This window comes from Haemorhous mexicanus, chromosome 6 (genome assembly GCF_027477595.1).
Source record: "Haemorhous mexicanus isolate bHaeMex1 chromosome 6, bHaeMex1.pri, whole genome shotgun sequence".
Taxonomy (NCBI): domain Eukaryota; kingdom Metazoa; phylum Chordata; class Aves; order Passeriformes; family Fringillidae; genus Haemorhous; species Haemorhous mexicanus.
Window position 1 is genome coordinate 34,030,780 of NC_082346.1, and position 19,796 is coordinate 34,050,575.

The following is a 19,796-nucleotide window of genomic DNA, read 5'->3' on the forward strand; positions in this document are numbered from 1 at the left end:
TTGATTAGCTTCACATCAGAGAAGTTGCATGCAGTATATCATTTACATTTATTGGCATGTTGCATGCTAAGTCACCTCATTCCATTCTGCAGAACTTAAATGTTTAGCAGAGTTTAACAATATTTAGAGATTTTTCCAATTAAATTGTCCACAAAATTAAGTTTTCCTAGAAATTTATATGTTGGTCTCAATTTAGCTGGGTACCCATTTTTTATATACTATGTAGGATTTATTTTTCCTGGCATAAGCTATCTTACAATTAGGAGTAATCAACACATAGTCACTTTCTATAAGGATTGTTAGCTTTTGAATGGCATGACAGGTAGCTGCTTTTGGCAAATTCTAGTGGGTGTGGTATTCCATTGTCAGGGAATTCTCTGCTGCCTGAGATCCATGCAGGCAGAAAGTGGTTTTTGCCAGTGAATAACTTCATGGGTTTATTGTTTCTAAAAGTATTCATTCAAATGAGAAACTTTAGTATTGGTGGGAATTTTATAGGTTAGCTACTGAACATTTAATATCTACATAAAATGTTAAATTATCTATTGTTAATATTTATTTATTAATAACCTGAATTTACCCCTTTAAGCATACGTAGTTAATAGTTGGCTGTATTAAGTATTATTTAATCTAGTTTTTAAAGTTTTTTTATCATTTGTTTCAAGAAATTACATTGTTTAGCAAACATGCCTGTCGTAAGAAGTTAGTGAATCCAAGGCATTAACAATTTTCTTTTTGATATAAATCAAGAAGGATTTAGATTCCGGTGAAATTTCTCTGTAGGCACAGAGATTCCACAGTAGAGTACATCACTTACCAGGTGGTGAAGTGGACATAATAGGATCTTGATGTTCATTGTATTCCACAGCACACATGGAGTGTCCTGTGTAATGCAATGAACATCATTAGAGATATTTTTCCATATATTCGGATTCATAATGTTTGCAGGATCTTGAAAGGTTACCTAGAAATTTCAGGGGCACATCAAGGGCACTATCTGATTATTTCATTAGAAGCTATGCAGAAGTTATTTACCCTTTTTAATTGGGTTGATCTGAGTAAAGTGATATGTATGGAGGACAGCTGTAGAAAAAGAACTGGAGATGAGCTGTTGTGAGCTATGTGTTGGGTAACAAAGTTCTCCAAGTGATTTAATTTGAGTAATCTTTAATTGTTAGATGGTGGTTCTTAACCAAGAAAGGAGTGAAGGAAGGATGTGTATATGTGCAGGAAACAATACCTAGATTAATGTTACTTGACAGAAACATTTACAGAGCAGACACAAGGTACTAGAGATGAGGAGCACAAACTTTATGGCATCCTGGAGATCACACTGTGAAGAGCATGGAAAAGAGCACAGAACATTAAGAGATAATGGAAGGTCCACAGAGAGCAGCAAGAGAAGATGCTGGAGCTTAAAAGAATATAGGACTTTCTGCAGCCCATAATGAAAGGGGCAGTTTGTATCTTGTACAGAATTGTCTCTTAAAATACATAGTCCTGGTCAGAAAATATCTAGAGGGTCCTTGTCTCACAGATCTGCTTTGCATGGCTGTTCATACTCTTTGGAGAGTGATAAAAATGGAAGTGTGTTTGTTACCTTATACTTGGAGGTCAGTGGAAGCTTGTCACTGGTGAGAAAGAATCAGAATCCCAGTCATAGAATATGCTGTGTTGTAGGAACCCATGAAGGTCATCAGATTCAGCTCCTGGCTCTGTCTAGGACACCCAAGGATCATTCCATGTGCCTGATTCAACTCCTGTTCCCACTGTATTCTACTGCCAGCCTTAGGCCAGTTTGTTTGTACATATTGAGTCTAGTGGACCTATAAGGACAATGAGTAGGAAATAGCCGGGGGTTTTGTGTCTTTGTTGTCCCAACTACTTCTGCTACATTTCCCCTATAAAGCTATGTATTTATTATTTTTAAATTGGAAAGAGAATTGGGCTCTCTATGCATTGGCTACATTAATATTTTGAGATCTGGGATTGTTTGAGAGTGTTGAGTCATTACTTTTTTACTGTGAGGTGAAGGAACAATTCTTACTGTGTGTCCTTGACAGTGATGATATACCATATGTATCTGTTATGTTTCCTGAGGTATTTGTTAGAGAGGAATTTTGATTTTTATGTAAACTGGCATGGGTTTAACTTTTTTTCCCCTGTGGAGAAATCCTTTGCTAAATCTCTGATTGTTGTTAAAATTTAAAACAAATGTATGTTTTTTCAAGGACACAGATTCAACAAAAAAGAGCTTCTTTTCTTTTGTAAACACAATAGAAGAATAAAAAAGTGTGAACTCTTCCAAAAACTGAAGATTAAATTACTTAGAATGAACAAAACCAAGTTAGAGGCTCTCTCTGAAATATTTGCTCTTCCTCTCTTTTCTGTGCACACTACTTTGATGGCCAAAATACTATTAAGAAAAAAAGCTGTAAAGTATATAAAAACCTTCTAACTGGCAACTCAATAATTCTTGTCTTTTTTTCCCTTTTTTTTTTCTTTTTCTTTTTTTAATAACCTCCTCTCTAGAAAATATCCTCGTCTCCTAACTATATCCCTGGATACTTTGTGTCTTCTTTGTTTCCACTTCTTATTTTCATGGCTTGGCATAAGTAACTAATTAGACATAACAATCACTGTATAAAAGTCAGCGAAGGGAATGAAATCAAGCTCACTTTCTCCCTAATATGTTATTTTTCCACTCTAATTAGAGTAAAAACTTGTAAAAGTGTGTGTTTCTCAGTTAAAGAAGAGGTCTGTCTCTGATATACCTAGCACAGCTTTGTTCATTAAATATGTGTCATTTTTACACAGTCACTTTTCAGAGTAGGATTACACTGTAAACACTCATGAAGAAGTATTAGGCATTGACAGTGAGCATGAACTTGCTAGTTTCAAAGCAAAAGTTCTGTATTGCTTGCTCTGAACAGTGTTTTATAGAACATTTTTTTATGATTTGCTGTTAAAATTCTCAGGATTTTTAAACATTTATGGTGCAAATAAGTCTGGTCTAATAAGTTAGCAACTGTTTTTTGAATGTAAATGCCTGTAGAAATTTATACTTTCCTTGTGCTCACGCATACAAATTGTTCTACCGCTTTTCATATCAGAGCAGTTCTGTGTCGTGGTTAAAAGTTTTTGTTCACATAAAATCATTTTATATAAAACTGTGAAACAACAACAAATATACTTCAGTTGATTGCATTTAATTGACTGTAATTAACTATATTGCCCCTATGAAATGAGGCTGTAATCTTTCTCTCACATATCAGAGCACAGAGAAAAGGTGTCACATTGGTATTCAGATTTGTCCATGTCAATCCACATTATCATTTCAAAGATATTTAGACAACCTGTTGGTTACATGAATGAGAGAATTTAGTCTTTTGCTTTTGTGATTAATTTATGATTTATCATCTGATACTGTAATGATTAATAACAGTATTGTACATGGATTCAATGTTTGGAATTTTTCTTCCTTGAGCATATGCTTCATCATTTCCTGGGTCCCATGGGACCAAGGCTGAGTTGTTGGCATTGTCAGAAAATATAATTTGCCTTTTTTCTCTGTATTGTGTCAAGTCACTTAGCAGATGCCAAAAGGAGGTCACTGGAGACATACACCAGAAGGATGGGTGTAAAAGGGGAAAACAGGAAGACACTAGAAAACCAATCCAAGCACTCCTGTTGTTTTCCAGGTTACAGTGTACTAGTATTTTTGGATATTTACATAATCCTCTTACATGTATTTTAGTAAAGAGGGGTCTTTATTTTTTTTTTAGGGATGGCTTTTATTTTACCCATTAACAGAAGTAATTTTTTAGGCAGAGGGTAATACAGGCCTTCTAAGCTTAAATATAAATGTCTGCGTTCAAGGGATCTGAGAGTCAGCTGGGATCACTTGCTTGGTGAATTGATTTTACCCGAGGAAAATGGATCCTGTCCATTTCAATGGCAGATACCAGACAAATCTCGGCAAATTAAAGAAACTGATTTGTAAGTACAACTGCACTAGTGAGGCTTGAAAAGCAAAATAGGCAAGAACATTCTTTAGTCAGAATCAGAGGTGCAAAAAAGCCTGCATTCCAAGCAACAGCAGATTTGGAAGCAAAAGACATTTTATCAAGAAGGATGGACAGAACTGCCTTTTTATTCAACCTCTTCAGAATGGGTATTGGGTGGAAGCAGAGAGCCGTGGAAGAAAGGAAGAAGAGGTACATTAGCCAGGAAGGCTAGTTTTAGAATTCAGAATAGAAAAGGGCATTTGACAATACTCAAGCTGAATCACATCTTGCAAAGGAAATTTAAGGGTTCACTGAAAGTATTTTTCAGCAATGGAAACAGAAAGAAACTAAGGAAACAAGGGGAGCATTATCCAGTAAGGGTGAGGTGGAGACAAAAGGCATTGTTGATTTAACCTAGAAAATTAAGACCAAATGAGCTGCCCCAAATTTCAATAGCAGTGGTCATGAACACAGGGACAGAATTTCTCTTAAACTGAAAAAACACACAGCTTTGAATAAAGCACAAAAATTACTTTTTTTGCATATGACAATTCTTTTTATCCTAATACAGGGTTGACTTAATCAGTCTGTGATGTGCTGTCCTTTGCAGATCCTTTTCCCTTAGAATTGCCATACCACTCACTGATCAATCCCTTCTGTGGCTACATACACTGCAGCCCTCTTTCTTGAATTGCAGCATGTATTTTCAGACTGTTTCCTTGTCTGATGAAATTATTGTGAATTCTGAATTTTAACAGTGTACTTTAGCTTAAGTGCATAATATTTTTGCCTATTTAATATAGACAATTAATGCAAGAAAGATTGTACCAAAGCAAGGCAACTTTTTTCAGTAGCACATTGCTGTGTAGATTAGGCTTATGATACTCAAGAGGTACTTTGAAATTGATGATTGAAATCTGATTTCAGCACATTAGGGCTTTTTCTTTTAAGCTAGCAGGATGAATTAAAAATAGTAATAAGGCTTTATTGAAACATTCATGCTTCAAATATGGTATTTGTAGAAGTAACGTGGAAAAAAATATATATCTGCTGTCATGGAAATTTAGGCAGCAGAATCAATTCTATATATGTGTGTGTGTGTGTGTGTGTGTGTATGTACAGGAGAGGGAGTAATATATCAGTGGCTGACTAGTGAGAGTTACTGATACAAGGGAAAGCCAGAGAACCTCAACAGACCAAGGCTTCAGTGCTTAATTTGATACTCTCTGAAAAAGCAGATTATTGCTGCAAGAAAATGAAATGGTCAGGGGAATAGAAATATGTTCCTTGCAATAGTTTATTTGGTATTGAATGTAGCTGTACAGTCTAGATTTCTCAAATGAGTGTTGCTGGGAAGCAAGCAACCAGGCTTCTATGCCAGTCAGCAAAGTGGCAAATGCAGTTTTCAGATGAAAAGAAATATATCTAAAGCTTGCTGATGAACATCTCCCACATTGTTCTTTGTAGTCTTGCTTTCATTTTAGACAGCATTTTTAATAGAAATTTTCTTTGATAGTTTCAAAATCCTCTGCCCTTCTTCAGAAATTAATCATGTTCATTCATGTATATAAGCTTTAGTTTCAGCTGCCTTCTAATATCTTCTGCTCCTCCAGCCTTCCGTCCATCAAATACCTTGTTTCCTGCTGAAATATTTTTAAATTTCATCTTGCCTAAAATAGTTGTGACCAAACTACTACATTTTGATGATGTTTACACTCTATTAGATTTATCATATGACTTTAGAGCACTTTATCTCATTTTAAGAAATATTTTCCAAGAAGCAGACCTTTATTAAGAATATGTATGTATTAGTTATACATATATATAAAAATAGCACATATTCTTGACACTTGTTGAAAGTATTATCATAGGTATATAAGGTAATGTTACTTTGGTGAAGACAACTTACTTTGAGATGAAAAGTAATTAAAATTGGTTTCTTACTTATTACTAAATAGAACTGTTTCTTTTTTTTTTGGTATTACTAATGCTTGGTATTTTTAGCTTTAATTCTTGTTTATAGGGTTTTTTCAAGTTACAGAAAATAATTCTGAAAATGAGCAAGTTTTATGCTTTTTCTTGCTTTTCATTCTTTCATCACAAATATAATTTTGACTTGAAACTACCATTTTTATATTGTAAATTAAAACTGGAGATCTGTATTTGGAAAGGCTTATAATACTAACATAGTTGCTTTTATGCCCATTTAAATGTAGTAAATAGTTTTGTTAGATACTGTGCTTCTTTTACAGTGTGTTTTTAAGGTGGCTTCAGATTTACTGCTGGGAAAATCTTTATTGTTCAAAGTAAATTGTTCTGTGAGGGAGTTTTTGATGTCCAATAGGAGCAAAGTACTATGATAAAAAAAATCCCAGTTAAATTCCTTAAGGCAAACTTACTTCATTACCTCGTTTATGGATCAGTATGCCAAGTTTAAAAAGAAAGGCAATTTCTTTGGAGCAATTCAAGTGGCTGAAAATCATGTGGTAGTCGAATTCAACTAATAACAAAGATGAGTGCCAATAGAGTAACAGTAGGAAAAGTAAGAAAGCTAAGTAAATGTATTGTTATACATATTTGTTCTGAGTATTCTATAAAACTAACCAAAATTGGGTTGTTTCCAATGCAAATCTGTTTGATTCTCTCTGCAAGACTTCAAACTTGATTTCAAACCTATACACTTGTCAGTGTAAAGGAGCATTTTTTACTCAGTGTGTTCAGATTGTTTACTTTGGATTTTATCCCACGAAATTGATTAGAATCTAAGCTGATCATACTCCTGTAATTATGAGTATCTTGTTTGCATATTTAGTCAAGCTTAATTTTATAATATAAAACCACAGCTATTATATTATATTTGCCACGTTGAACTACATACATATGACTTGGATGCCCATTACTTAATGCTGTAAACTAGTAGCTCTGCCCTAATACTCAAGTTGGAATGGTAAGTAGGGAGTGCTGTGTTGCCACTTCTGAAAAGCACTGCATGGGAATTTTAAGTGTAAATTCCTGTGCCTGGAAAAATCACAGCTCATTAGGTGTTTCTGTTAAAACGTTGGCTTTCCTTTTGTAGAGGGTTCCTGAAAGAACCATGAAAAACTCTTTTTCAGGAGTCATTGCCTTGCAAAGAATCATGGTAATATCAGCCAGCTGCCTGATAGTATCATGGCATAATAGAAAATAACTGGTAGGGACCTAATGACCTGGAATAGCAGTATTGGATTGTATTGAATTTTTTAAAGGAGATATTTCTGTGCCAAATGTTTTGTATCATTCTGACATATTGTAAAAAAAGGAGGGTTTTTTCCTTACTTGCTTAGTTATCCAGTGAAATCCTCTTGATTCTCTTCATTCTAATGTTTATTTTCCTGAATTGTAGATTAAAATATATCTGGAAGAAATCAAATTTTATTCTAATAGCAGAGATAAGCTTGAAGAATTTATGTGTACCTCTGTGAATTTTATTGATGATAATACTTAATAGATTGAGATATTACTTTATTTAATGTTTTATCTTGAATGAATTTCAACCTCCGTTGTGTTTAATTTCTTTTTTACTTCCTAACACGTTATCTCTCTGTATATGTATATATGACATATATATTAAATGAAATAAGCAATAAGCTCATGTCCTTAAATAGAATAACATTTGAAAAAGGTACTTTTTTCCTCCAATATACCATTAATTATTGCATTCAATTAAAAATCGGTAAGTCTGCTTAATGTACAACTTAAAAGTTGCCCAAATTGATGTTCTGGATTTTTCCTTACAAAATATATTTTGTTAAAACGCACCCTGCTTACATTTTTTTTAAAGATTAATAATTGTCCAATTATATAATAGCTTGCAATAAAACCACGTAGAGCTGGGAAAGAGAAGTGTTTCCCACTTTGATTAAGAACATAGTTTAGATGTGAAGGTTTTTAACAGACTACAAAGTAAACACTTCAAAAAATATTTGCACTAAGGTTGTTTTTTTTTCTTGTTGCTCTGCAGTCTCAGTTTGAACTCAGGGTATTCCATATTCGTGGAGAACATGCTGTCTCAACTGCTCAGCTTGAGGAAACCATTGCACATCTGAAGAATGAACTTGATAACAAATTAAACAGAAGAAGTGAAAAAGCAAAGGATATTGGTGTTTCTACTGAAGATGATAACCCACCAAAGGCATACCGAAATGTATGTATACAGACTGACAGAGAAACTTTCATAAAGCCTAGTGAAGAGGAAAACAGAGCTGTGAAAAATAACCAAATAGTACCCAAAAAGCTTAATATTTCTTCTTTGACACATAGTATATCTGCCCAAAGTGAAAATAAGGAAAATTACAATGTACAGTCATCAGAAAGTGTCTTGTCTTGTCAACCAAAACAAATGCTGCCTCCACCACCACCACCACCTCCTCCCCTTCCTGATTCTTCACTTTCTGCTGTAGTTCCTCCACCACCACCACCTTTGCCAATGGGTCCGGCTTCACTGACATCTCAGTTTGGATCTGGTCCGCCGCTGCCACCTCCACTTTCTGAAGGCTGTAGGAATTTTCAAGCACCACCACCACCGCCACCCCCACCGCTTCCGGGGCTGGGACCTCCTGTTCCTCCTCCACTGCCTGGATCTGGGTTACCTGCACCCCCTCCACCTCCTGGGCCTGGGTTCTTTTTTAATAGCACTTTATCTTCAAACCAAGGTCCTCGAAAACCTGCCATTGAACCTGGCCGTCCCATGAAGCCTTTGTACTGGACACGAATACAATTGCAAGATAACAGGTAAAATATACCTACTTGGTCTTAGAGTTGCTGCTTACAGGTCAGTGTAGAGACATGGAATTTACATGATTCTAGGAAAAAACCTGAATCAGTTCTAGAAGTCTGAAAAATAAGTTGTTTTAAAATATCATATTTAAATTAAAATTATATGTATTATAAATGAATTTTTTTTGCATCATAACAAAAACATATTTTAGCTGGGCTGTTCTCCCAATAATTCAAGCATTGCGTGGATAACTATAGTGACAGTAGTGACAGGGTGCTTCCCAGATTTAGCACTAAAATGTAAAAGGGTAGCCTAGGGATTAGAAAGATTTTTTTTTTTCCTTAAAATTAAGTCTGTGTTAGCATTAGAATTGAAATGTTAAAGTTTGGTCAGGTGAGAATTTAGTTTCATTTTTGTTTTCCAGTCACTTTGTGATCCGTTCTCCGGGGAACTATGTTGTGTCATCCTCTATGATTCCAGTTCTAGAAACTGGAAACAGTTAAACTGGAACCTAACCTCTGTGCATAATTCTGTCAGAGCAGGAAGAGTAAAGCATATTGCAGCTCAGCAACCTGTAGCATGAAGTGTCCATTATGGACAAGTCTCAGTACTGATGGAGACCTGTACAGCCTTAAAAAAAAATAGATACAAAATTTTAAAAAGAATACCCACCTTACTGTGATTTAGTGCAGGGATGGAATCCCTGTTTGAGGGAGGGATGCCATCCAGAGGGACCCTGATTTGCTTGAGTAGTGGGACTGCAAACAAGGCCAAGTGCAAGATCTTGCACCTGAGTTGGGGCAACTCCCAGTATTGGTAAAATCTGTGGAATAGAGGAGGTAGATTTAGGTAGAATATAAAGAAGAAATTCTTTACTGTGAGAGTGGTGAGGCACTGAAAAGTTTCCAAGAGGAGCTGCAGATGCCTCTTTCCTGAAGATTTCAAGGCCAGATTGGATGGGGCGCTGCACAGGCTGGTCTAGTGGAGGTTGTCCCTGCCCATGGCAAGGGGTTGGAATGAGATGATCTTCAACATTCTTTCATCCCAGGTCATTCTGTGGTTCTATAACAGTATCCTAGTAGTGTATTCTGTTGTATCAAATCAAAGTTACTACAAAATATACTGTTTTATTGATTAGTTTGGAAGGGGTCATTTGGTGAACAGGCATAAATAAACAATTTTTGGCTTTTTTTTTTTTTTTAATTATCCTACAGTCTTTGTTTATGCTACCTGTTTATTTAGCTGACAGGACAAAAGCAGTTCTCCCAGTCACACTTTCTGAACCAGCATTAATAAATACCTTACTGCCACAGTTACTCAGCTGCTCTTTTTGGATTTGACAGATACTGACTTTCCTTCTTGAGTTTATTACTGTAATATAGAGCTCATTAGGAGGGATGGATCAAAAAGGATTTTTGGGGGATGCTTAAGTGACACAGACTATTCTATTTTAATGAGGAGTTGTTCCTTAATTCAGGTCCCATATTAATGCAAGTAATGGAATTACATTATTATTTGGATATTAAAGTTCAAGCCATTATTATCTGTGTTCAAAATTATGTTAGCCTAGCAGCAGTTACCAAGATGCTAAATTTAAATATTGTAATAGGCTAAATTATATTACTATATATGGCTTACAGCCATAATGCATCATAATATTATATGTGCTATACAATATATACCCACAGTATATTACTTATTATTATATTATATGCTGTTAATTTTTAGAAATTATTTTTAGTTAATTTATCCTGTAACAATTATTATTATAAATTATGTATTTATTTAACTTATTTAATATTATAATAATATTTTATTTTCAGGTTTCTCTATTATATCTAAACACTTTTGAAGTAAACATGTGCAATTAATTGAATTTAAATATTTGTTTTATTTTAATTTACAGCTCTGAATGTATTTTGATGAGAAAGTACCATTATTCTGATGTAATAAAACATTGTAAGATGTCAATATTTTATATAAAATATTTGACAGGAACAAAGGAATTACTGAAATGTCAGTTGAATAGTCTTAGTTTTTCAGAATTAAAAAGAATTAAAATTTTGCAGAATTGAAATATTTTGGAGCAGGAGTCTTGAACATTTTGGTTTTACTTTCCCAGTAGTTCTTTGGCATAATTGTTTCATAGTGAATAAATAGTTGGTCCATAAATAAACTTTATTGAAATTCTCCCCATTGAATCAATTAAATAAAAATTTTCTTTCTGAGATGGTGCTGGTTCACCAAGCTTTTGCAAGGTAAGGAATAATTCATAGCATTCTGATGAACTGCTGGTCCCCAAATATACTGGTCCAACATTTTCATGGTCTGTATTAGAACTGGAAATTTCTTCAAGGGTTTCTGCTTAGATTGGAAGCTGTCCAGGACTTCTGGTTGCAGAGCCAGAAAGAGTCCTTCATTCTTCAGTATTGCTAACACAACTGTCCTGGTTCAGGGACAACAACTAATATCAGGAAGAGCAAAGCTGTGGAGCTCTAAGCATGTCCTGTGACATGGAATATGCTGCATCAGCAGATGCTAATAGAAAATAATGAAAAGTTCCTTAAACATTCATGATAGTAGACAGTTGAGTATTAAGTAGAAAAAAAAATCCTAAATTTGAAAAGAAAAAAAATTGGTTCCTTTTGAATTGGTAGGAATTCGATTTTGTTGCATATTACATCTATGTTTGGTGACATCAGCCATTTGTATTTTGTAGTGGTTTTCTTCACTTTTTTTAAATTGCGAATAATTTCACTGCCTTTTAGTGACATCTGCTGGAAGACGTGGTCCCACCTTCTACTGATAAACAGACAAGAACACTCCAAAATTTTGTCCCACATATTTTCCTGAAACATTGAAATTTTTGAAACGAGGCCCTTTCAGAATTGATGTGCAATGTTTGTAGCACTACATATTATTTTCCCCTAATCCTGATAAAACTAGAGGATTGCTTAAACAAGCTCCCAACTGATCCAAAACTAAATCTGGTCTTGGAAGGCAAAAAAAGAAAGAAAGATAATCCACATTTACAATTTGCAGTTGGTTGAATGGAGAAGAATATTGGCTAGTCTCCCAAAATATAAGCCACATAATTACTCTAGTTTCTCAGAACTACAGCAAGGATAAATATGAGCATACAACATCTGTGGATAACATGAAGTAAATCAGGTCCTATAAAAATTTCCCCAAACACTCTTAAAATATGCTTGAATAAAGTTTGTTCACTATTTCTTGATATTGTTTATTTTTATAGGTCTAAATAGATTACTGGGAATTTCTCAGAAAAGCTGACATTGGAGTACTTCTAATCCTAGTTGAAGTGGCAGAAATCTCTTGACGTGTATTTGCACAAGCTGCCGTTGCTGCATGAAGAGCGGTACAATACGAACGATGCATAGTCTAGCAGACATGGACTAAATAGCTCAAACTCATAACTAAAACTCCTAGGAAAACTTTTGACTCCTTGCAGGAGGAAGGTATAGGAAAGGAATGCTCTGTGTGTTGCTTGGAGTTTAAATCTATCATGGATTTTCATCTATTATGGTTAGATCTATTTTGGTTTCTCATAATGTTTACAAATTTTATTATTACCTTTCCCTTTATAGGAAAACTGCTATGCCAACATTATGGGAATCACTGGAAGAACCTGATATACTTGACACTACTGAGTTTGAATATTTATTCTCCAAAGATACCACTCAGGAAAAAAGAAAACCATTATCAGAGACTTACGAAAAAAAAACCAAGGCCAAAAAGGTATTTATTGTTTCTTTGTCTTTTTTTTTTTTTTTTTTATGTCTCTGTGGCACTGTTTAGTCTTTCATTTTGAGAAAACTCCCTTTTAATTTTTGGATTTTTTGTGAATGAGCAAGAAAGAAAACTATGGATTGCTGATTCAGTCTCAGTTCTCTTGCTTGAGAATGCAGGGCTGTTATTTACCTTGGAAAATCTTTTACCTTTGCTAATGAAAGTTCTACATCCCAGTGTGGTAGAAAAAGTACTGTATAGGAGAATAGAATTAAAGTTCTAATTAATATCTGAAAGTGCCAGTATTTCTGGCCATTATTTGCCCTTGAGCTGATGTAAAATTAATGCCTGTCATTAGTTACTCCAGCAAACCTCTCTTCCACTGAGATAAATTTTATTAGAAAAATAAAATTTAAAACAAAATTTTAAATAAGGAATGCCAATTTTTTTTTTCCAGTATAGCTAAGGAATTGTGTCAGGAAAGGGCAGGTCAATCAAGTCTTTAATGGCCAAAGCTCCATGCAGTAGCTGTGTCATTCAGCTTTAGACACGATCCATTACAGAGGCAGCTGGCACTTGCCAATTGGGATGTGCAGATAAGAAAAACAAATGCCATTAGCAGTATTTGCTGCCAGAAAAATTCTAGACTGAATAATAATCAATAGTGTTTTCCTAAAACAGTGTGATTACACGTCAGAAACTACTGAAACACTTACAGTGTTTTAAGTCTCTTTGAGTTTACCTGCTTGGAACCACAAGAGGGCACTTTGCATGTGAGCTGTGCATGCTACCTTCAATTTTATAATACATAAGAGAGTGAAATATGTATGCATGTTGGGGCTTTCAGATCTTTCAGAACATCTTTGATCAATTCCCTGTATTGTGTCTTAATGCAACAGCTAATGAGAAGTATCAGTAAGGCTGTAGGATTTGTAGAACTCAAATTCAGGCAATGCAAAAAGTAAATAATTAAAAATGGAGCCTGGATGGGGACCTTCCTCCAGTTGTAAATACACATCAAAGAAAAAATAGCTAAGGTCCTTCAAATATTAGACTGAATTTGGGCATGAACATCTCTGTGAGAAATATTTTGATATATTTTACTCGACAAATGCTTGAGGTGAATATGATATGTAGCAGCAGCTGTATCCATAAATTCCATTAGTTCACATATATTACGCCTTCTTTCTAATATTTATTTTTACATTTCAATAATTTACCTTTTTTCAGAAAGAATTATGTAGTAGGAAATACAGGTTTCTAAAGAACTTTGAAGAATTTAATCACTGTAACTTTAATGGGTAATTAATATGCACAAGTGGTTACCTTTTTATTTCAAAATCTCAGTAATTAAGGGAGTATATCTACATCTCCAAGGGGGTGACAGCAAAGCAGGTACAGAATTAGGCCTGTATACTGAAAGATGAAATTGTGCTTTTCTTTTTCCTTGCTGCTTTGCAAACTAACTTACTTGTTTGAGCAGCGTTATTTTTTAGTGATCTCTCTTGGCTTATCCAAAATTGAATTGGGTAATACTTACAGAACATATTTTTATAATATATGTATTATTTCTTGTGAGCAACCAGTGTATTTCATACAAAGACATCCTTTTTATTTCTATCAACGTTTTAATTATTCTGCTTTGTTATTAGAGGTAAACTTAGTATTTTAAGACAATGGATATATTACTGAAAGTAATGACATGAGAAAGGTTCCTTTAAAGTACTGTGGGAAAATACAAAAATAAATCCCCTTAGAAATAAATTCAGAATTATATCTATTACCATGTCTTTAGTTTGGAAAACTGATGGGATTGTGATGATGGGGTTTTCCATGAGAATTTATAAAAGTCATGGTCAGTAGTGTAAAATTTCATCATTTGGTCAAAATAAAAATTAAAAATAAACCTGTGTTTAGAATTCAAAGAAAATTTTAATTGAGTACAGAAGCATTTTCTTTTTGTGTATCCTGTCTCTTCACCTTTCTCAGTTAAATTACTCGTAGTAGCAGCTGAATGTTTTTACAGACAGTTGGCCCTCTTAAATATTCCTGTTTATATTTGCCTCTCTGAAAGCCCAGATATGTGCAGGCTGGCTCCAGTGGATTGGTCTTGGTGGGCTGCAAATGATACAGTAGTAGAGAGTCATTTTATTTACTTACAGGAGGATTTATTAGTAGATAATAATAGAGAATTCCTGTAGGTCAGTATAAAGCTATCAGTTTGCTTGGTTTCATTTCTGGTTTCTCATGCTTCTTCTGGCTCTCAAAGTTTCTTGCCTTTTCCCTAACAATTATAGGTACTAGGGTTTTAGCAGGAGACTTTTTCTTTGCTTCAGTAAAGCAAATTTCTGCTTGTCTGGTCTTAAAAATGGTACCAGTGTCACATTATAGGGAATTGTATAGTCCACTTAAAGATGCTTTCTACAGCTATTAAGAAACACAAATCTTATATGAGGCTCACAATATATTATAGGTGATGCCGTGTCCTTATGTACTTACTTATAGATTCCTTTTTCATGTTCACTAAAAAAACCTTCCAGAGCAAGACATAGATACAGCAATGAAGTTGTAGTTTGTGTTTGAAATAGTTAAGCTGCTTTGTTTAATGATAGCTGGTAAGACTGACCCACTCCCTGCACTAAACCTCTGCTCTGCACAAACTATGCCTTATTTCGTAGAATCTTATACAAACTAAGTCCAGCTTCTTTGGTATTTAGGGAAATGACAGACCAATAGGTGCAGGTCTGCTTATTAAAACATGATTGTTCAATACTTGTTCCTTGAATGAGAATTACCTCAGTGCCTCATGGTCAAGTTCCTTTTTCAATTGGAATTAGAGGGTAATTGTTTCTCATTTAACTCTTTTGCAATTCCAAATAAAACAATACTACTCAGTTTATTCTCAGAATTACTAGTTTTGTGAAATCAGTTGGAATAATCTGTATGCTTAGGCTGTGAAATGAATGCTTCTGTGGAAAGCCTATAGAAATTTCAGTTTGTTCTGTTCTTACCCATTTTCCAGGTAGTAGACACTGTATAGCAACACAGTTTAAAAAATTCACTGTATGCTCTGCATTTTTTAACTTACATCTGATACACACCTGCCATTTTCAGCCAGAAATGTCTAAATGTCCTATGTAAGCTGCACCAGGGGGTTTATGTTGGACATGGAAGAATTTCTTCACAGAAAGGGTGATTAGCTATTGGAGTGGACTCTCCAGGGAGGTGGCAGAGTCACCATCCCTGGAGATGTTTAAGGAAACACTGTCTATGGCACCCAGTGCTGTGGTCTGGTTGACATGGTGGTGTTCAGTCATAGGCTGGACTTGATGTCAGAAACCTTTTTCAACCTGATTAATTCTGTGATTAAGAGAAATAGAATGGCTGGTGTATTTTCCAGTACCATTTGGCAAGTCATACTCAGAAAGGAAGCTTCTGACTACATATTCATATTATACATATATATTTATACTCATATATATTATATAATTACAATATAATAAATGTTTAATAAAATTAATATTTACAATATATCAGTAGTATTTCATTTTATCATCAATAATATTTCTATTCGTGTATATATATACTCACTGTCAAAATAGGAGAATACACTGAGGACTCTCTGTGGACTTCTCTGCTAGTTGAAGTTACCATGGTATTTTCACTTATTTCTTGGGTAGCAGAATACCAACTCTGCAGCCACCACCTACTTGCAGGAGGCTTCAAATGCACTGAAGTAGATCCTTCACAAGGCTTTCATGTATCTGAGATCTTGTCTGACAGACAAAGATAAGCACAAAGTTAATGTAATTAACCCGTAAGGTTAATATGATTAAGAATATCCAGCTACCTAAAAAATAAGATGAGGTACAGCTGGCTAACTGACTGGTAATAGTTCAGCAGAAAGAGTCTTGGCATTTTAGTGGCCCACAAGAGGAACATGAATTGTCAAATCATGGTAATACTAAAAATGAAAAGCAGAACTCCGATAGATCAAGAAGTATTGTTTGCAAGACACCACTCAGCTATGTCTCAGTGAAGAACTGCATCTACATTTAGGCACTACAACCCTTCGTTAAAAATTTGCTAACTGTAAAGAGTCAAGAAGAGGGAGAATGATGAAAAGTGAAGTAGTCTCTAAGGGAAGAATCAAATTATTATGATTGTTTAGTCTAGAAAGGAGAAGGTTGATTGGGACACACAGTATAAGTGTAATCAAGTGCATGCAGCTGCTGCAAAGAAGAATTATGAAAAGCTTTCTAAGAGCAAGGATACCAAAGGAATGCAGAAAAATTTTGGCTAGGGAAATTGTGTTTCTGTATTTGGAGATCTTCAGGAAAGTTTGTTTAGAGTGGTACACATATAATTGATAACTGTCTTTAAGTGCAGAAATGCTGTGAATGACATTTTGAGGGCCTTTTCAACATCTTGACACTGTTAATCAATTAAAAGACATAAAGTCCACCTTCTGTCCATTGTCCTATGGATTGAAGCAGCTGGCTATACTTTTTTCAAAAACACTTTCATGGTTCCCAAATTTGTTGCATTCATGCCAGATAGTAATGGCTTACTGGGTTGCACTGATTTCTAGAGGCTTCTGACAAGTATGTGGGGGAAGAAAGGAATAGAAATTAAGAATCTCAACAGCAATGGTAATACAACTTAAAGGACTGCATAAAAGGTGATTTTACTTATTTTTAGAAATATAATCACTTATTTTGGAAAAATAGACTTCAGTCACTTGATGGTTATACAATGTAAACCCAGTATAGGTTAAATGAAGGTCAGGTGTACCTTTCTGGTACTCAGATATATGTACTTGAAGACTTGAAGTTTGTTATGGTAATGCTTATCTGGGTTAGAAGCTCTGCAAACTGTGTGGCTGCTCATGCTTCTTTGATTATGCAGCCCTTTGGAAAATGTAGCACCTTTGGAAGAACTTTAAGGTTTTTTCCCAACTGTGTACCTTCTGAAATAATACAGGAAACTCTTCTTCTTGTGCATTTGTTTTCTCTGCATGTATGCAATCTTTCATTTATTGTTCTATGTTTTATGTAGATAATGATAAAAATTAGTGTTCTGAGGTTTTGATATTATGTCTTGAAAATAGAATTTTTTTTTTTCTGGTTGGGAGAATTTACTGGCTAGATTAATATATTAATTATGTCCCAATATTAGAGCAAGATACTATGCAACATATTTAAACCTTAAAAATATAATTCTTTTCTCATAGAAGTTTTTGAATTAAGACTAGATGCATTATAATCTTATATGAAGTAATGTAATGCAGTAAATGTTTGGAGTTGATGTTCATGAAATGGAGAAGAGATGTTTGCTGACTTTCCCAGAGACTCTAGATGCATAAATAATATAAAGAAGGAGTGGGATTTATTTCATAGTTATTTTATAGTTCTAAAGTGATTGAATCTGCAGCAGGAAAAGTTCAAATTATTGGAGGAAAACAAACGTCCCTTAGCACCTGAATATCAATCAAATAAATAAAAGACATTATTCATTATGTAATAAGCTATGATACTCTGTAATCTTGAAAAAGAGGTAATGAAAAAGATTGCTTTTTTTCCATGTGCATTTTGTAGCTCCATTGCTAGATCTAACACATATTTTGATGCTGTGTTAGTTTTTCCAATGTATTTGAGCACTTGTTAGTAATTTATCCTCAAAAACTCAAGTATTTTTCCTATACTTTTTCAAGAAACAGGATAGTTGGATATTTGTGATGCCGCTCTGTCTTCATCTTAGAAAAAAAAAAGAGTGAATGTCAAGTAATTTGTGTCAGGTGTATGCTCCAAATGAAAGTCCATCAATCATTTTTGGCCCTTTAGTGCAATGATTATAATTTCAAAGACGCAGGAGGACATTAAAGATAATGGCTTTTCTGTTGTCTATTATCTCTAACAGACTTCACATAATTATTAACATGTGTTCTCATTTACGAAGAGTGTCAATATTTTGAGTGAATTGCATTTTTTTAACTGAAAGGGATATGCCTGTCAGCAAGTTTTTTGTCCATCTAACTAAATGAGGAATTACAATTAATAAATTTTGTGTTTCCGCAAGAAGGGCAGATATTGCAGAAAATGTTGGAAGCTTTGCTGGGTTGAAGCACAATGACTGTCTTCAGCTGTCTGCATAAGATAATAAACCCTGTTCAAACTTAAGCAGAAGTAATGAAATGCTAGTGCATGCTTGTCCCAGGCACTCTCACTTTCTTTTTACATTTTATGCTGTGCTGAGAAAAATAACTGGCATTCCTTGTTTATCACAAAGCCCTGAAGTCATGTAGAATATGGAAATTATCCACAGGGTGAAGATCTATTTCGTGGTTTGTCTAATTTTTGCAGTTCTGATAGGAATAAAGCTATTGAGAAAAGTTTCTTGCTAGCTCATTCATACTTCCTATTTGAACCTGATACATTGCCATTTGTGTGTACTTTAGAAAAAGACTAAAAGTAGTGGTGTTTTCAGGCCAATAAAATTGTAAATAAACTTTTAAAAATATAAAGCTATGGTTCACTCATATGAAGGAAAACATAGTTAAATTTGGCTCTCCCTTGAGTAGGAATATGAGAGATGATGTCTAGTCTTAAGCTTCTGAAAGTTCATTGGTAACTCTTGGAGTGTTTATGCAGAATGGCTTGAGGGACATACTTTGGCTTCTTGTGCTGGATATTCTTCCTGTGTTTGAACAGGATTTCAGCAATCCAAACATGGGTCCAGGCAGTTGATTTGCTGTAAAAGTTGGTGAGTGGGAATGGAGGGAAATGCTGTAATAGCAGGGCAGCTTTTTAGCTTATGGCTTTTCTCAATAAATTTAAATATTATGGAAGGAATCCATGCACCACCAGGAGGAAGGATTTAACTTTCAATCACTAAAGTAAACTGAATCTCTTCAGATTTCAGCACTAGTAAGTGTCCTGGACAGAATATAGGCATTGTAGTTTGACAGAACAGTAAAGTCTACTATACAGTATTTAATGAAATGCATTTCTGGCTATATTAGAGAAACACCTTCTAATGGAAATGACAGAATAATTTATTAGTGTATTCAAGGTTTGGTATAGCTTCATTTTTTAATTAGATTATAAAGATTTCAAAGATGTAGATGAGACACTTGTGTACAGCAAATCAGCTAACTTAACATTAAAAAATAAGGGAAAAAACAACAGAAGTCAAATAATGCAGTGGATCAGTGAAGTAAAGGAATTATCACCAGCAGTCACAATTTTGTCACTAAGCCAGAAGATGCTGCATCCATTACAACA

General features: G+C 34.5%; 1 protein-coding gene across 3 annotated transcripts in view; it reads left to right on the plus strand.

The window, feature by feature from the left end:
• Positions 1-19,796, plus strand: part of FMN1 (formin 1) — a 167,217-nt gene that overhangs the window by 66,540 nt on the left and 80,881 nt on the right. For all 3 annotated transcript variants that reach the window (XM_059849788.1, XM_059849789.1, XM_059849790.1), the window contains 2 exons: positions 8,008-8,777; positions 12,372-12,522. In XM_059849788.1, the coding sequence (XP_059705771.1) occupies positions 8,008-8,777; positions 12,372-12,522 (921 nt within the window). The remainder of the gene's footprint in view (positions 1-8,007; positions 8,778-12,371; positions 12,523-19,796) is intronic.